Source organism: Carya illinoinensis, chromosome 3, assembly GCF_018687715.1.
Source record: "Carya illinoinensis cultivar Pawnee chromosome 3, C.illinoinensisPawnee_v1, whole genome shotgun sequence".
Classification (NCBI taxonomy): domain Eukaryota; kingdom Viridiplantae; phylum Streptophyta; class Magnoliopsida; order Fagales; family Juglandaceae; genus Carya; species Carya illinoinensis.
The window spans coordinates 49869000-49885983 of NC_056754.1; the positions used below are offsets into that span (position 1 = coordinate 49869000).

Below are 16984 nucleotides of genomic sequence, written 5' to 3' on the forward strand. Positions count from 1 at the left end.
CCAATCTCTTACCGAGTTGAAGATCAACAGATTTCAGGCCTAAACAAGCCCGATATAAAGACCTGAATAACTCACTCAGTAAAGATATAAAGTCCTGTTTAGCTGCTTATACAACCTTGGCTAGGATCTCATTTATGCAAACAACTTGAGACGGTAATTGTGTGAAATGCCTTGGTAGTCATAGCCTGCTTAGGAGCAAACTACAGGACTGCTCATATGAGTTACTATAATGAGGATTTACCATTTGGGTACATCTATCCGGCCCAGACTAAAGCTCTCAGCCGGTTGGATGAATTCCTCATTTTTACACCAGCCAATAAGGATCTGCCACGTAAGCATTGCAGCAAATACAAGTTACACCCACAGGCAGTAGAGTACACTTTTGGTATTTCGATCCCTTCCACCCCCCCTCTCTCTCTCCCCCTCCCCCCACCCCTGTCACCTGCAAGTCCCCCTCTTCTCTCTCTCTCTCTCTCTCTCTCTCTCTCTCTCTCTCTCTCTCTCTCTCTCTCCTCTGCCAAAATCAGACTCCGATTGTCTCCAAGCAAATACTTGAAGAGAGAGAGTACCCTCCACAAAACCAAAGCCCTTAACTCTAGAATAAAAACCTGGAAAAATAAAAATAAATCAAGAACTCAATCCATCTCTCTATGTTAGACCCAACAAAATCCTCCAAGATTTTTACCACCCCAGTCCTCTCTCTCTAATAAAGAAGGTAGAGCGACAATTAGGGGTGGGAAGTTTTTTGAAAATTTTTCTTAGAAGATGTAACTAAACCTTGTTTGTTTTCAGATATGAGATGAGATGAGTTGAGATTAAAGTGAAAAGTTGAATAAAATATTATTAGAATATATTGTTTTAATATTATTTTTGTATTCGTATTTGAAAAAGTTGAATTGTTTATTTTATTTTGTATGAGAATTTGGAAAAGTTGTAATGATTAGATGAGATGAGATGAAATGAGATAAAAAGTTTTGTGAAAGTGAATGAGGAAGAAGGAAAGCCCATCTTTTAAGAATCATTTTACTCGTTATATGCACAATAAAGCAGAAGATTAAAGCAACCAAACAAAAGCTCAAACATGGTATTAACTTTGATCAGATTATGAACTTCAAACCAACCCAGCTCAACCCAGAAATTCTGTTCGATATATAAAGAACGAACACGATTGCCCCCCTAATCTTTCATTTACAATGAATACCCAAATCACAAATTTCTAACCACTCTTTGTTCATTGACGAACCAAATCATACCCTAAAACATCCAAAGTAAACCAAAGTAGACAAAAAGGGTATAAATAGGGGTTTAATGGGCTTCTTTTTTTTAGGGGGGTGGCATACAAAAGTAAAAGAACTCCTCAAATTATGCAGCTGTTTGATCTTTGGAGCTTGAGGAAGTGTATAAAAATGGCTGAAGGTCAGGGAGGATGGCCATATCCTGGCAGATCATGAGGCCACTGACCTGGTTTTCAGTAAGTGGAAACCAAAACCAGAGTATTAGCTTGGGGAGAGAGAGAGAGAGAGAGGGAACCCGCGCGCGGGGGGGGGGGGGGGGGGGGGGGGGGGGGGGGGGGGGGGTGGGTGTAAGATAAAAAAGCAAATACTAAAAGTGTAATCTACATTGGGTGTAAACTTGTGTTTGCTGCAATGCTTACATGGCAGATCCATATTCGCTGATGTAAAACTGGGGAATTCACCCGACCGGCTGGGAGCTTTACTCAACTAATATTAGTCTCCCAAAGCAACAGAGCATTTCCATTAATCAGTTTCATCAAAGTATGCTATGATCCATAAGAACACAGCTTAAAAAATTTACGCATTACCCCAGCTGGAAAAAGTTAGCATTGCCAACAGCTTGAGGAATGAGAACCAAAAAAGTGCTCAGACAATCAAGAAAGAATAATATAAGTCTGAAAACTTGTTATTTTTCAATGATGTAATTGCTGGTGTCAAGCTTATATTTTAAGACTTTCACAAGCATCTTGGAATATGTTCCAAAAAGCAGATAAATAGCAAGCAATAAGAGGTGGCACCTAGAACATCAATTTGTGATTGGAGGAGGGAATATCATCACAATGGAAGTCTTTCTTTTTTATAGGTAAGATAAACAACAACTGGAGTCTTGATTCAATCTCCCAAACTTTTAAGGCTATAACCTTAATGAATTGAAGTTACAAGCTTCATATAGCTTGTGTTCTTTTTGACAATTCAGTGTATGCATAAGGAGAGAATACTGCCAATTATATAGAATTTACCCCCATGTCAAAGTATATGTGATCAATCCAAGTACCAGGCTTTAACTAAGTACTCTCAGGCTCAGGTATAAAAAGTAGGAAACCTACATGTGAGACATATGCAGACAAGCTGAAGCAAAAGTTAGAAATAAAACCTTCAAGCATCCACATATCAGGTCATCCCGTGGCAGCCACAAGATTCTGGTCTTACATCCTTCAGCAACACAGATATCTAAGGCTCACAGATGGCCTGAAATGGAAGAATGCAGTGACCGCAGAAATTAACAAAATCAGCTGATCATCATCAGATGTCCTAAAAAACCGAGAGGAAGGTAGCAAACCCCAGGATCATCTCTAGAAATTTAGGAGTGAGGTGCACAAGCCTCCTACTTCGGCCCTGGAAAATACAGGGGAAGCATCAATAATGTCCCCAAATGAAATTTGTCACACTGCCTAATGCCAACGGTATAGCGATGATTCATTTCAAATGATAAATCCCATGACATTGTCATATAAACATAGAAAGTGAGGAATAGCTCTCTTTCTACTCAAGGAACCGTGGAAGAGAACAATCATATTAACCCCTTTATATGGAATAAAGTTTAATGAGAAAAATGGCATAAAGTGTAGGAAAGTCATAAGCATAATGTTCAGAGGCCCTTAGTGAGAAAATAAGATCCTACTATAAAAATAAAAATCATATGTCTAGTTCACATGTCAACTATAAATTCACATAGTAAAGCAGAAATCTGATCTGGCATCTCTTTGTATACAATCCTCATTATCTGCCAATTGCTTGCAGCTTTATGGTATACTTCTTTGGTAACATAGAAGATACCAAACACAGAAATAATAGCATGCCTAATAGAACAAGCACACAATAAAAACGAAAGAAAGTCTTATACACAAGGATGATCATAGAAACATTTATTACTTGGCATAGTTTGTGGTACATACACTTCAAACTAGACCACTCTTTATTATAAAACCAAAACAAAACAAAAATGGGAAATATCTCATCTTGCTTCTTACAATGAAGTGAGGCCATTAAAACAAATGTTTATTAGATCCTACAGTAGACGAAGAAAGTAAAAATGAAAAAAAAAAAAAAAAGTTTCCCAGATTTTCTTGTCATCTAATTCGAATGCAGGGAGAAGAACTTAAGTTTCTTAGCTCCATTAAATGTTCATCATTCGATATATGGAGTGAAAGACGAAGATTTGTCATCAATTCCTCTTGTTCCCAACTTAAAGGTCCTGATGCATGCAATGCCTCTATAGTGCAACGGTAGGCATGCAACTCTAACCTATGTATTTCAGCTGCTAGTTCCCCTTTTGTAGGAAGGAGACAATTTCCTTCCTCATATTTCCACCAAAAAGAGGATTCAGCATCACTAAAATGACAATCACCATCCTTAATACAACCTGTAGAAACATTATGGGGCACCTTATAGGAACTGTTGCTAGTAATGCTACAACTACCAACAGAGCATGTAACATCATCAGCAAAATTTGATTCTAAGTTTGCAAATGAACACCCCACAGTGCCAGTTTGTCTCCTCGTTGCAACATCCACTTCAGGAATGCCAGTTGTTCTGTTGTTAGGGGAAGCATTTTTGAAGTTTTCACCCTGCATGTTTCTCGGGAAAGCAACAGCATCTACCTGCAGGGGCAGAGTGGACGAATTAGCAGCCTCCACTCGGTGGCACCTGCCTTCTTTTTCTGTTGCTCTAAATTTCAGGGAAACTCCAGTATACTCTTCAGCTTGAGAATAGCAATAGGGTGACGCTCTCTTCAAAGTTTTGGAAGAAACAACATGGGACTCCTGGAAATTAAATCTGTTCTTAACAGGGAAATGATCATCTTTTACACGTTGATTTGTCCTTGTGCTTTTATTCTGAAAGCTTAATTTTAGCTTGCACTTCAGAGTTGAAGTTTTATCACGTTTTTCACCTTCAAAAGAGCCAGAACCCTGCATGCAGAAGCAAAAGAAGCACAAATTCACACATAAAACACATATAAAAGCCCTGTTGGCCAGCACTCACTTGTAGAAAAATGTGCATCGATTGCTAGGTAACAAAGATTGTCTAAAGTAAATAACTTGCCAATTTTTTTCATTCCGTATTTGAGAATGAGAAATCTAGCTCAACTTCACACTCTCTATGAGACAGAAAATTATCTATTTTCTGGTAAATATTAGCAGACGCTACAATGCAAAAACACAAATCAATTGGAAACAAAATGCATGCAACGAAAACTTGAGGAACACACTAAACTGTTGAATGCATTCAACTGAAATATTGGAGAAGAAAGGGCAGATTAAAATATATTGGTGCCAAATTACCTTTCCGATCACAACCCATTTGTCATCTTGCCAAGACTGTCTAACCCGGATGTCAAACTTGAAGACTTCAAATTCCAGAGAGGATCCAAGCAACCTGACTAGAAAGTGATTTTCCCTCAAAACCTGTGAAACAGTTGCCATTTTCCAGGAAAAGTTGTCAAACACCTCCACAACATCACCAGCAACCCAGTTCTCAGAAACTTCAAGTGGAGGAGGGCAAGGCCTAACGGCCTTTCTGGATACGCTCTCTACAAAGATCCCACAATTGGCAACCTTGCGGCCATCATATCTGACAGTGTAGTTGTGACTGTTAACACAGATGATCTCAGCACAACGCCAGGAGCCTGAAGGTACCTCCTTTTTGCACAATACTTCCACTTTACTCCCTTTCTTGAACCTCATCACCGGTAGGTTTACTCTGAAAAAATCCAGTCCAGAACGCCTATTGTCAACGATACAATGAATGCAAGAAACTGGGCAGAACTAACATTATTCAAATTTTAAATTGTGAGCTGAAAGCAAGATACAATTTCATAAGAAAGGGTAGAAAAAAATTGATCACGGAGTACATAGTTTATCAAACAAAATTATGAATTTATAATACACATTTACCCAAACAAAATTACGAACTTATTATTCCTCCTGTTTTGATTTATGTTGTCATATATGATTAAAAGAACACAAGAACCAGATTATATGGGTATGTTATTGGATTTCTCGGGTCCGTATCAATAGATTATCTAAGATTCAAAATCTTGATCTTTTTCCTTTTCCTACCTTTTAATAGAGAAATCCACCTGTGGCTCCTGTAGCCAAACAGAGTATCAAGAATAAATACACCTGTAGCTCCTGTAATTTAACAGAGAATACAAGAGACCAGAGAAGAACAAACACATGACATTCACTCACAACACACACGACACATATATATCAGAAAATTAAATGAAACTTAAGTTCTGCTATGTTTGGCTGCTCAGAAAATGCACGAGAATTCAGAATATCAAATTTCAAGATTCTCGTTGATAATTTAAAAAGATAAAATTTCACTGAGTAAGCTCAATATAATTTCTGCTCAGGTTTTTTATATTAATCATCTAAGGTACAGACAAACAGCAAAATAATGCTAACAGAAAAAATGTTTTAAAGGCAGAGGATTTCCTATCCTTTTCCTCCGTTTTCTCAGCAAACAAACGGAGACTCAATCAAATTGGGTTCCAAATCCAAAATCAGAACTTCCCAGAAACACAATAATATTTATACCCAAAAAAAAAAAAAAAACAGAGAAAAATTTGACCAAAAAAATCCAAAAAAAAAAATCCAAGATTACTTGAATTGAATAACAGCGAGGAAGAGATTTCACTGACCTTTCTCGATTCTCAGAGCCCCTTCTTTAATCACACAAAATTTTCAGTCTCCCTGAGATTATTGTTGTTGTTGTTGTACAAGCTTTATTGCTTATTGCTAATTGAATATTTATTTATATTTATTTTTTGGATTTGGAAATATTAAATTATTAAAGAGGAAAATTAGCTTAATAAACAACGAATAAGGTATGCTTTCAATGCCAAGTTGCCAACTGCCACCTGTCTCATTCTTATTGGCAAGCCAGTGTTTGAACTACACGCACTCCAACCTTCCATTTGTTTTTTTAAAGACTAAAGTTTTTAATAATATATATAAGTCTTAAATAAATAAATTTGATATAAATTTTTTATAAAAAAATATGTCTCACTATTAAAAATAAATTTTTTCCACTTTTTTAATGTAGGGTCTATTTTTTTAACAAAGACTTGCACGGATTTTATCTATTCGATATTTGTATAAATTGTTTCTCTATTTTTTTTAAGATTATATTTTCTTTTAAAAAAAAATAATATTAGATATAATCTTAGGATGCATAAGTTTCGTATATTTCTTTTAAAAAAAGGTAAAATTTATTATTAAAAAATAATTTTTTCATATAAATCTCATATTTACCTATATTTTCAAAAGAATACACTAGATTTGCACAATCACTTTTATCAATTTCAAAAAGCCAAAGCCTTAAGCGATTGGGTTTCTTGGGCATTTTGTGCGTATTATTTATTTAAATTATATACCATAGGATGAGTGTAGGATTAGTTCAGTCACGCTTAAGCAATCACCAAGTATTTAATTTCTTCTAAATCATTATTTCCTTGGGTTCATGACTTCTAAAACTTTAATGAATTTGAATATTTCCAACCCTCATCGGCAAATTAGAACAATGTTAGGTCTATATACAAATTTTATACAAGTTCACACACTCTCGTGTTTAATATAATACGTAAGATTTATTTTATAATAAAAAAATTTTACAATCTAATAGATCACATTAAACTATATCAGTATGTAAACTTTATTTTTCTAGTAAATATATGTGTTTATGTATTTGATTTATTGCAATTCCATTTTATAAATGATGGATTTATTTATTTTAAACATGAGTCAAGACGCATGGAGTTTTGTCTAAGGTCTCCTAAAGAACTCAAGGGTCAAAACTGTGTCTGGAAATTGTTAGTAGTTTGAATGGCAGCCAACCAGGTACTTGTTCTATTTGACTGGGGCTTTCTGAATAATTCTAACACGCATATTTTGTAATTTTTTGTTCATCCAACTAAATAAATAATGAAACACCAAAAAAGATTATAACCATAAATATATGAGAAATGGTACTTACAATCGTGAGTGTACAAGTGATGCACAATAATTTTGAAAAAAAATAAATAAATACGAGCCTCACATGAAAATAAAATTAATATTTTAATAGTAGATCTCACTTTTTTTAAAATGACTATACGATATTTACACACTTTACGACTGTATGTAGTATTACTAATATAGGAGGTAGGGGGTCCGGACGTGATTCTCCTATTTGGAGACTAGACCTTATGCTATATGGTCCAGAGAACCTTGTCGAAAGTAACACTAATCTTGATGCTTTTCCATTGCCATCAAATTGGAATTAATATAATAAGGTCAAAACATATGCGGGATGTATGCAAATGTGGGTTGAAGACAAAACATGAGGGATCTATGCGAATGTGGATTGCAAGACATGTTAGGAAAGAATTAGCTAATGGAGTTGCCTATACAATATAGCTAGAAAGGCTATACACTATTATAATGGCTGAAGTAGTTGTTTCTTGGGTCATAAAGAGTTGAATGATTGATAAAAATAAATAAATAAATAAAAGTAAAAGGTTTGATTAAACTAATATGATCATGTAGTAAATTACTAATTTGATTCTTAAAATATAGTCTTTGTATAGAACTTGGGATTTTATGCATTTTGATGGTTTGTGATTATTTTATGGCTCAAATTTAACATTGCAATTCCAAAATCAAGTATTGTTATTCATAAGTTCACCTATAAACACATACTACTTAAAGTGGGATCTATTATCGTTAAAACAAAAATAATCAGAACGCGATTACTTTTTAATGCTATATGATGTTGTCTCAGTGGATAGGAATTACAATGCTATCATGGAAACATCCATATATATGCATAGTGCTTTTGGCAGTGTTGATAATGCCATTGGTTATAGACTTGTTCACACCCTTCTTGTTTTAAAATTTTAATCTATGGTATCTAGAATTTCTTTGTAATATATGTAAATTTACATATTGCAATGTATAATTTTCATAATTTTCTTTTCAACACATCATTTCCTTTTGCAGAACATACTCAAAACTTGTAATGCATATATAAGGACTCTCACTGTTGTTGAACCGATGGTTTTACATTAGTAATTGCTTCAAGGAACCCCACAAAACTTTAAAGAAAAAATACATAGAGTAGTGCTACTCATCATCCATTTTATAATCAATCATTATTTCATCATTCTATGATGTGGTATTGAATAATTGCATACTATTTGTTATACTCGACTATTAAATCCATCAATTTATGCTACATCAAGAGATGCTGAGTAGATGATAAATAGATTTTTCTCAAAATATATAACCTAAAAAAGTCTGGACAGGCCATTCTCAAGCTTTTCCTAAGTTAATTTCATACCAATCCAAAAATTTCAAACACCAAAAAAAACAAAAGAAAAAAAAAATCTATAATTCATCTTACTTTTCGCTGGTATACAAGTTTATTATTTTACCTAACTTAATTTTCGTTCTTCCTCTTGTTCTATAATTCATCTTCTTGGTACTATCTCCTTTTTTCTACTAGCACATCTCTTTTTGGGGAAAAAAAAAGCATGAATCTGGAATATACACGTCTTCTCTTGCAAGATATCCCATTTTCTTTTACAGGCCAATACTCTTCTTTGCTTGAAGCTCAAATATCGCTTTTGCCAGCCCTTTTTTTTTATAATATTTTTTTTATCTGTACACATTGCTTGGAAGCAAAATACACGTTTAGGGGAAAAATGGCACAACCACAACCTCATTTCTTTCATCATTCCAATCTTAAAGATATTAGAATCATCAAAATCAACATAGAAAGACATGATATGACAGATTCCTGGGCCAAATGGAAAGCTTCTTCATTCATCTCATTTCATATAAAGGACCCATGTCAAGGACTTGTATCCAACTCTAATTGGCTGTTTGACCCTATGACATTGATTTGCAATAAATGTCACTGTGGCCAAGTATTTATAAGCATTGATATTGTCTATGCACTAATATTGGCAAACGAGTTCTCTTACTTAAAAGTCAGTGTATAAACACATTACTATAAATACATTACAATTATAAAGATCATCACGTATTCCTTTTGGTGACAGTAGAATAGTACCTTTTACTGTATATAATATCAGACTTTTACATCAAGAGCTGCCTTCACTAGGTTGGGGGATTAAGGGATACCTAAATATACTTGGGAAGCGATCGGAAAATATGGGACTGGGAATATGTTAAAACCATATTTGAGTTTGGGCATGTTTGTTTACTGAATACTAGTATTACAGATATTGTAGAACTTGATGAGCCAGAGCCAGATAGGTCTTAATTAGTTATATCCTTGGTTCTGACTTTCCATTTTATTTAGTTAGTTTTGAAACCTCCTATCATTACATCCAGAACTGTTAGAAACTATAGCAGAATACTTCAAGCACATCTTATTGAATTACTCCACAAGTCTATCCAACCAAAACAAATAATCCAGAAAATCTCAAATGTCTCCTCTTGGTGGTGAAGTGTACTACATAGAATAAATTAGAGTAACACTCAAAAGATCCACAGCCTAGATACTTTTTCAAGAGAAAACAAGAAGAAAGATTCTATCTTTTTTGGAATAACCAAAAATCATCTGGGGGGTCCTGTGCATCTCATACGGTTGGCCTTAAAGGCCAGCCTTTATTCACCGAAATAAAGTGGCTGTTGCCACTTTTACTCAGAAGCATGTAACGCATGGCTTAATGCGTTATATGCTGTGGTCCGTTACAGCATGGGAGGGGTTGGCCCATGTGGGCGCCCCTCCATCTTATATTTCTCACTTGCGCATACAGTGAGCATGACCCCAGATCTTGCATCTCTCTACGTTCTAAATCTTGTTCATACAAACAAATAGGTCTTACAAGAACAATTACATTCAAAACCGATACACAGTTGAGAACCAAAAATTACAACACTAAAATCAATCAGCTCTACTTGAGCAGAAGAGGAAGCAAAGCAAGAAAGAAAATGGTCACATTTGAGTTACATGTATGGCTTCGTTATACCTTACCTGGATGGGAGAAAATCCAGAGAATCAAACCACAGAGAATTAATATAACAGGAATAAGGTGAATGACATTCTCTCCAGATAACCCAGAATGGAAAGCAACATCTTTTTTGGTTGCATCAGAAATGGAATTGTACATCGGCAAGTCATCGGAAGCTGCAGCTTTCAGAGGTGGGGAGCCTATGTCAGCAGGCAACAGGTTGACCAAAAACTCAGCGGAAGCTCGAGACGTGCTCGATGACCTGTACATTATCGAGAAGAATAAGATGGAATCAAGCAGCTATGAAAGATGATGGAAGAAAAGCCAAGAGCTACGAGATCTTATAGAAGGATCGAGTAGCAAAAAAGAAAACCCAGCAATGAAAAGAATAAAAGCCTGAAGTTAAGGCGATGCAACCTAACTTCCAGGGCCAAAAATGTCTGAAAGAGGTTGAGGGCGTGGCATAGTTGAGTTAACTATAGAGTATGTTATGTTTTGAGTTTAATCGGTCATACTTTTTTGGCCGTAAGCTTTCTTTAGAAGCAGCTTAGTGGCATGCTTGCTGTGGCAGAAGATTGTAAAAGGATTCGGCAGTTGTCTAAGCATGGATCCACCCACCGCCTAATCCCTTGATGAAATTGGATGATCTATTGCGGAGAAAGATAGACACAATATTAAATAGTCATGGGTTCCACTTAGCCCAAAAGTCCTGTACAAATAGTAGTAAATAATGTAGAACTCGCACTATGTCTATCTTTAGACTTGAACCTCCAATTCGATTAGGCAATTGCAGGAATCTTTATTCCACTGCAAAAAGCAGGATAGAAATTGGGACCAAGGAACGGGGCTACCTACAATTCATATTATTCTTGACTCTTGAGATCACTTAGCATCAAATGGACAAATCATCCACCCCATATGGCTGTGCCATCACATCGAACCAAATAGTTTAGGTGTATATATAATATCAAAATAGACAAGCCAAGAACGTGCACAAACTCTAATCATAAAGGATTGGACTTGTCAAGTTGCAGCTCTCGAGTCATTTTCAGCTCTAGAATCATAAACAAAATTGCAAGTTGCAACTGGATATGTATTTACTCTTTTGTTTTCCATGTTATATCCTTTTTTGCTTTGGAAATACTAGTAATTCTTACAGTCGCAAGAGCTTGTAAGCCTGAATCATGGAAGAAAGAACCACAAGTTCTCTATCAATCCAGTAAGAAAGTTTCTTCCAACTATAATACTAGACAGTTGCAAGAACGCGTTTCCCTTTCTGCTATGAACATTTGTATACACATAAAAAACACAAAAAGATAACGGTTTTAGTATAATGCCGTAGAGACAAAATCCTGGTGAAGTTGAAACATGAATTGTCACTCGTCATTTTGAATCCATTAGAACCGAAAAAATAAAAACAACCCGGGCCAAAAATGGCTGCAAAACTCCTAAAGGAACCCAGAGACATGATTTCTATAATTAGCCAAATCTGAGCATCCAGTCGGCAGTCAAATATATTGGACACGTTCATTGCATCCAAGAATTGGAATGTAGCAAAATATTGTAGTAACAGGACTACGGACTTCTTTCCAGTAATTCTCACAAGCGCATCTGCAGACAAACATATCTAGATTGTCATTTGCCAATGAACAAATTATAGGCATGAAATTATAGTATAATTGCACAACACATTAGAAAATTTGAACCCCAAGCTCATGCAGACAGGTCTAGAAGCACCCAATATTATTCAACTATAATGCATATAACCATCAGAATCAGTTGTTGAATTCAGGATGGGCAACTATTGTTAATATTTAATTGTACTGCCATATGGTGGAAATTTTGGAGAGAAGAAAGATAAAATCACCTTGCACTGGATCATAGGTATTGACAACCTTTCTAGTGAGATTCCTAAAGTTGAGTTGTTCTTTTTTTATAAGTAAAAAGCTGGGTTATTCTTAAACTGGATTACTGAACATTGTTTACCAGAATATTTACCAGGTTAAGCATGTTAAGCAGTTTTCTAACAAATCGACTACCAGATCCAATTGCATGCATGAACCTCTTCATGCATCCAAAGGAAGCTTATTATGGCTGGAAGAACCAGGACAATCTAGGGCCAAGGCAATATAAGCATATTGTGTCACAATCGATGTTACATCAAGGATGCATAGATGTACCTGTGTTGATGTTAGATCAAAACTATGTGATCTATCTTCTTTCTCACTCAATGTAGAACGTCTTATTCAAAGGTGGGAGCAGCTTGCCAGTATGCTGCTTGATCTCACAGCTGAGCTCAACCTCCAGAAGTCTATGATTTTCCTTGGAGCGTTTCATTAAGAAAGAAACATTTAAGTCATCCCCTCCACAGACTCGAATTGAAGGATGCATGAGGAAAACCTGCCCAATAATCAAGAAGATAGACAGATTAATGGGTAATTTACTAAAGCTGTGTGCAATTTAGAAAAGATAAAATAAGAATCATAATAGTACGAGTAATGCATGAAATGGACAAGCCCAACAATAAGTACTCCAACATAAGTAAAACTTCAAGGCAAATAGATAACACAACACAGATGGACGTTTTTAAAGACCATTCAAATGGACCTAATAATGTCATTATGAAACTTAAAAATGCCTTTCTCCACCATTTTGGCAAAAGTAATTGTATTGAATGGAAAAAATCTAAATGATTTTCTTTTAGCATTTCCTAGCTCCTAGTCCCTAGCTTGTATTTAGGTGTTTCCGCTTGTTTACTCCATGTACTTGGGCTATGCCTATTTACTTGCGTTAATAAAATCTCTTATTACTCATTAAAAAAAAAAAAAAGGATTAAGTCAACCCCACCTGTGAGTATGCTGCATTAAAAAACGATGACAGGAAGACAATAAACCCAAGACGGCAGGATAGTGGACAATTTCACTCTCGTTACATTTTCTACTGATCCAAAGTTTAAGCAATTTACTGAATAGCCAACTAACTGACAAAAACCATGATCCCAAAATAAGCACAATGGCAATATAATCACAAAGCAGACCATGCAGAGAATGGCCTATTGAAGATTTGTTAAGATGTATACAACATTTTTCCAAATCTTCCTAACAGAACACCGAAGTTCATTATTATTTTCATATACTCTCAAGGGGATCAAAATTAAAAGGCAGATATTTTTGTTTGTGGCACAGACCTGTTGGCCCCAATGTGTCCCATTATCAATGCTAGGAGCAGTTGTCAACTCAATTTCTTGCTGAGCTGGGTCCTCCGTTCTTCCCTAATGCAGCAGGAAAAAAAGTATTTTTATATTATATTAGCATTCAGAATTTCAGATGCTTTAGAGTCCTAGCATGTCATAACCAAAAGGGACATTGAAGGTCAACTCACTCGAAAATGAACATCGAACCATCCCCCAAACCCACAGAGCCTTGTGTCTTCCAGAGTTATTGAAGATGACAAGTTTGATCTGACTTCAAGAATGTCATTCACAGTTACAGTCAGACAATCAATCTCCTTTACTACAGCAGCTGTCCCTATAACTTGATGTGGATGAAGATTGTTCCACAATGCCGTCTACAAAAGTAATGTGGCATACATTTGAAGATGTAGGACACCCAAGAAGAAGCATATCCATATAGACAAGCATGCAAAGCAATGATTGCTTAGATGCCTTGCTGCATCCCCAAGGATGATCGCCATATCTCTTGGGCGTAGGAGCAATAGAAGAGGTTCAATTACAAGTTCATTCACATTTCACAATTATGCAGCACCAGAAGATGTGAGAAAAGAATCACTCGTCGATTTGTCACTGATGGACTAAAGCAGAATAAAAATTAAATTGACACCAAGAATAGAGAGCAAACCTGAAGATAGTATTTCCTCTGCTCCTCAGAAAAAGGCTTTGTAAGAACACTCATGTCGACACCATAGTTAGTTTTTGTTTCATTTGTAAAATTATACCAATCATCCATAGTTTCCTGATAGTCGCTCACTTTCTGATCTACCAATCCAGACCTGATAGGGGCCACCCACATCCGGGCATGACTAGGATACCTATGAAAACAAAGTTTCCTGGGTCATGTCAACATATATCACTTTGAACCATCCAAAGTGTTTTTTAGATAATTAACAATATCACAGCACTCCCAACAACCTCAATTCAAATAACCTTCTTTGATTAGAAATTTATCAAGTACAGGCATCTCTGGTGCAATACTTCATTCATTCCATTTTCAATCCTAGTTATTTTAGAACATTTTTTAAGACAGCATACAAGTTATGCCAAAAGCACATAATTTTTATTTAATTTTATATAAGTAAACAAATTTTATTGATAAAAATAAAGCATAATTGATAGATATAACTAAATGGCAAGCAAACAGTGAAGTAAGGGATCAGCATATAACACAGTCCAACAGGACTACACTACTATTAGCAATAAATCTTACCACAAATGGCTCTATGGCCTTATGGCAATAATGTACAAACATAGTTATGAGTATTTTGTAGGTCAATGATAAATGACTTGGTTTAATATAGAAATTCCACAAACTCTGAGGACAGAAGAACACATGGCAAGGTAAAAACACCACAGGATATGTGTGACCTTAACCTAATCTGAGATCATAGGGATGTATGATCTTTTTTTTTTCCAGAAATTCTTATCTATTTCAGAATGCAAGTCTCGCAAGCTTGCTTATCATGAAATTATGAGTACCTAAATACAGGCAACCGTGTTTCAATGGCTGGTGTCTTAAAATACATCGGTTGGGAGCATTTTTTTAAAAGTGGGTAAGGCACGTCATTAAGCAAAAGAAACATCATTTTAAGTGTGGTGGCAGCTGTCGTAGCCGTTAGTATGACACAGAAAAAGTCAAGAAAGGGACAGCTGCAAGGTTTGAACCAAGCAAGAAAAAAAAAATCAGAATGCATAAATGAGTTGCAACACTTCTTTTATGACTAAATGAATTAAGACACTTACATGATTCCCGTTGGCTTCAGCCAGCGATCACGTGCACAAATCACCGAATCAAACATAGATTCACGCAGAAGAAAGTATCCCATCCACTCTGAGATAATCACATCAACTGCACAACAAACAATATCTGAATTTGTACCCATGGCATATAAGACAAAAAGGGGTAGACCCATTTTGAATTTAAAGGGGAACTAATAACATTTTTTGATTGGTAAATGGGGAACTAATTACTTAATAATACTAACCTTTCTCAGGTAGAGTGACTTCCTCCATGGAACCCTCAATCACTTCAACCACATCTTCGAAGTTATTTGCTTTTACAAGTACACGTGCGTGCTCCGACATTTTAGTTGCTTCGACTGCATAGACCTTCCTTGCACCTGCTTGTGCCGACCAAATAGCAAGAATACCACTGCCAGTTCCCACATCCAACACAGTCTTCTCCACAAATCCACCAAATTAATCAGAAATATATCCCAAAGGCAACGACATGCTACAATTAAAAGAAGTAATACTTCAAAAAAAAAAAAAAAAAAGGACCATTACTCCCAAGAAAAGCCAAGAACCCAAACTTTTTTTTATCCTTTTATAGGTATGATTCCCATGGGTTCTGTTATAAAACAATAAGAGGGCGCGCACACATTTACAAATGAAGACCATCCTAATTAAGGGTTGAGCTTTATGTACAGTGAAATTGCAGTTCCATATGATTGCATTCAACTAGAGAACGGCTAAAACGCTATTGAATATCAATTGTAACTAAGTTCTCAACAAAAGCCCTGAGTTTGAGACGACAAGCTTAAACCCTCAGTTTCCCCCAAAAAAACAGAAATAAAGCAGCAATGCTACACGTCTTGTGTTTACAGTAGTCTTCCCAGATCAAGACCGCAAAACCTATACGACTACTTGTCCAGCCAAAATCAGCTAAGCAAAGCTTCAATGTTTCTGCGACTCCAACCCAATTTTACCAAACAAAAACATACAAATCAAACAAGCTCACATAGCGATAGAGAGAAAGAGATACCTTTCCTTGGAAATGATGCTTGTTCTGGAAGATGGAGTTGAAGTAAGCGTCCATGCGGACCCGGTCAGAGAGCATCTCCTTCTGGTGGTAGAGAAAGGCGTAGGTGCAGAAATACTGGGCAAAATCCACGCCCTTGTCCACCGCAGTGGCGCTACGATCCCCGCCCGCGACGCCGTTTTGGAAGCTACCCATGTCCGACACTCACACTACCTTCTTCTTCAGAGAGAGAGAGAGAGAGCGTGTGTTGTTTAATTCTTAGGGCAACTTCGCTATACTGCCTTTGGGTGGCGGTTTTGCTTGTAATTTGCAAAAGCATGCCACGTCATACGGCACCATGTCGGTCGACCTCACTTGAGAGGGTAGATTTTTATTTTTTTTTGTTTTGAAACTATAGAATATTATTTTTCAATTCTACTACGTACCATCGTGCCTGCGGAATCACCGTGCACCTGCTGACATGGAATTTGAAAGAAATTAAAAAATAATAATTCTATATACAGTTGTAGAATTATAAACGTTGCATAATCATTTTAAAAAAGAGTGAAATTTATGATTAAAAAATTAATTTTTTTTATTTGAATCTCATATTAATTTTTTTTTAAGTGACTGCATATCGCTGGTATAATTATAACTATAAATATTATTTTTCTTAAAAAAAATAAATAAATAAAAGCCGAGAAAAAGTATTGGACTGAACCCAACGACTGAAACCTAGAGTAAAAAGAAGG

General features: G+C 35.8%; 3 protein-coding genes across 8 annotated transcripts; all 3 read right to left on the reverse strand.

The window, feature by feature from the left end:
• Window positions 1-3145: 3145 nt before the first annotated feature.
• Window positions 3146-6087, reverse strand: LOC122305099. 5 transcript variants are annotated; one of them, XM_043117413.1, is made up of 4 exons: window positions 5941-6009; window positions 5354-5382; window positions 4577-4994; window positions 3146-4204 (listed from the first exon to the last, which is right to left on the reverse strand). In XM_043117413.1, the coding sequence occupies exons 3-4, from the start codon at window positions 4976-4978 to the stop codon at window positions 3365-3367; spliced, it is 1242 nt and encodes a 413-aa protein (XP_042973347.1). In that variant the 5' UTR covers window positions 4979-4994; window positions 5354-5382; window positions 5941-6009; the 3' UTR covers window positions 3146-3364. The 5 variants fall into 5 exon arrangements, with proteins under 5 accessions (XP_042973347.1, XP_042973346.1, XP_042973343.1 ...); XM_043117412.1 differs by having other exon boundaries at window positions 5354-5425; XM_043117409.1 differs by lacking the exon at window positions 5354-5382 and having other exon boundaries at window positions 5941-6087.
• A 3641-nt stretch (window positions 6088-9728) lies between these two features.
• Window positions 9729-10530, reverse strand: LOC122304915. The gene is made up of 3 exons (XM_043117177.1): window positions 10284-10530; window positions 10054-10106; window positions 9729-9758 (listed from the first exon to the last, which is right to left on the reverse strand). Exons 1-3 carry the CDS (start codon window positions 10528-10530, stop codon window positions 9729-9731), a joined length of 330 nt encoding a protein of 109 aa, XP_042973111.1.
• A 984-nt stretch (window positions 10531-11514) lies between these two features.
• Window positions 11515-16533, reverse strand: LOC122305100 (protein arginine N-methyltransferase PRMT10-like). Of its 2 annotated transcripts, none has more exons than XM_043117415.1 (8): window positions 16257-16533; window positions 15478-15670; window positions 15236-15341; window positions 14118-14307; window positions 13642-13827; window positions 13448-13531; window positions 12441-12660; window positions 11515-11871 (listed from the first exon to the last, which is right to left on the reverse strand). In XM_043117415.1, exons 1-7 carry the CDS (start codon window positions 16446-16448, stop codon window positions 12484-12486), a joined length of 1128 nt encoding a protein of 375 aa, XP_042973349.1. In that variant the 5' UTR covers window positions 16449-16533; the 3' UTR covers window positions 11515-11871; window positions 12441-12483. The 2 variants fall into 2 exon arrangements, with proteins under 2 accessions (XP_042973349.1, XP_042973350.1); XM_043117416.1 differs by having other exon boundaries at window positions 11515-11887.
• Window positions 16534-16984: the final 451 nt, after the last annotated feature.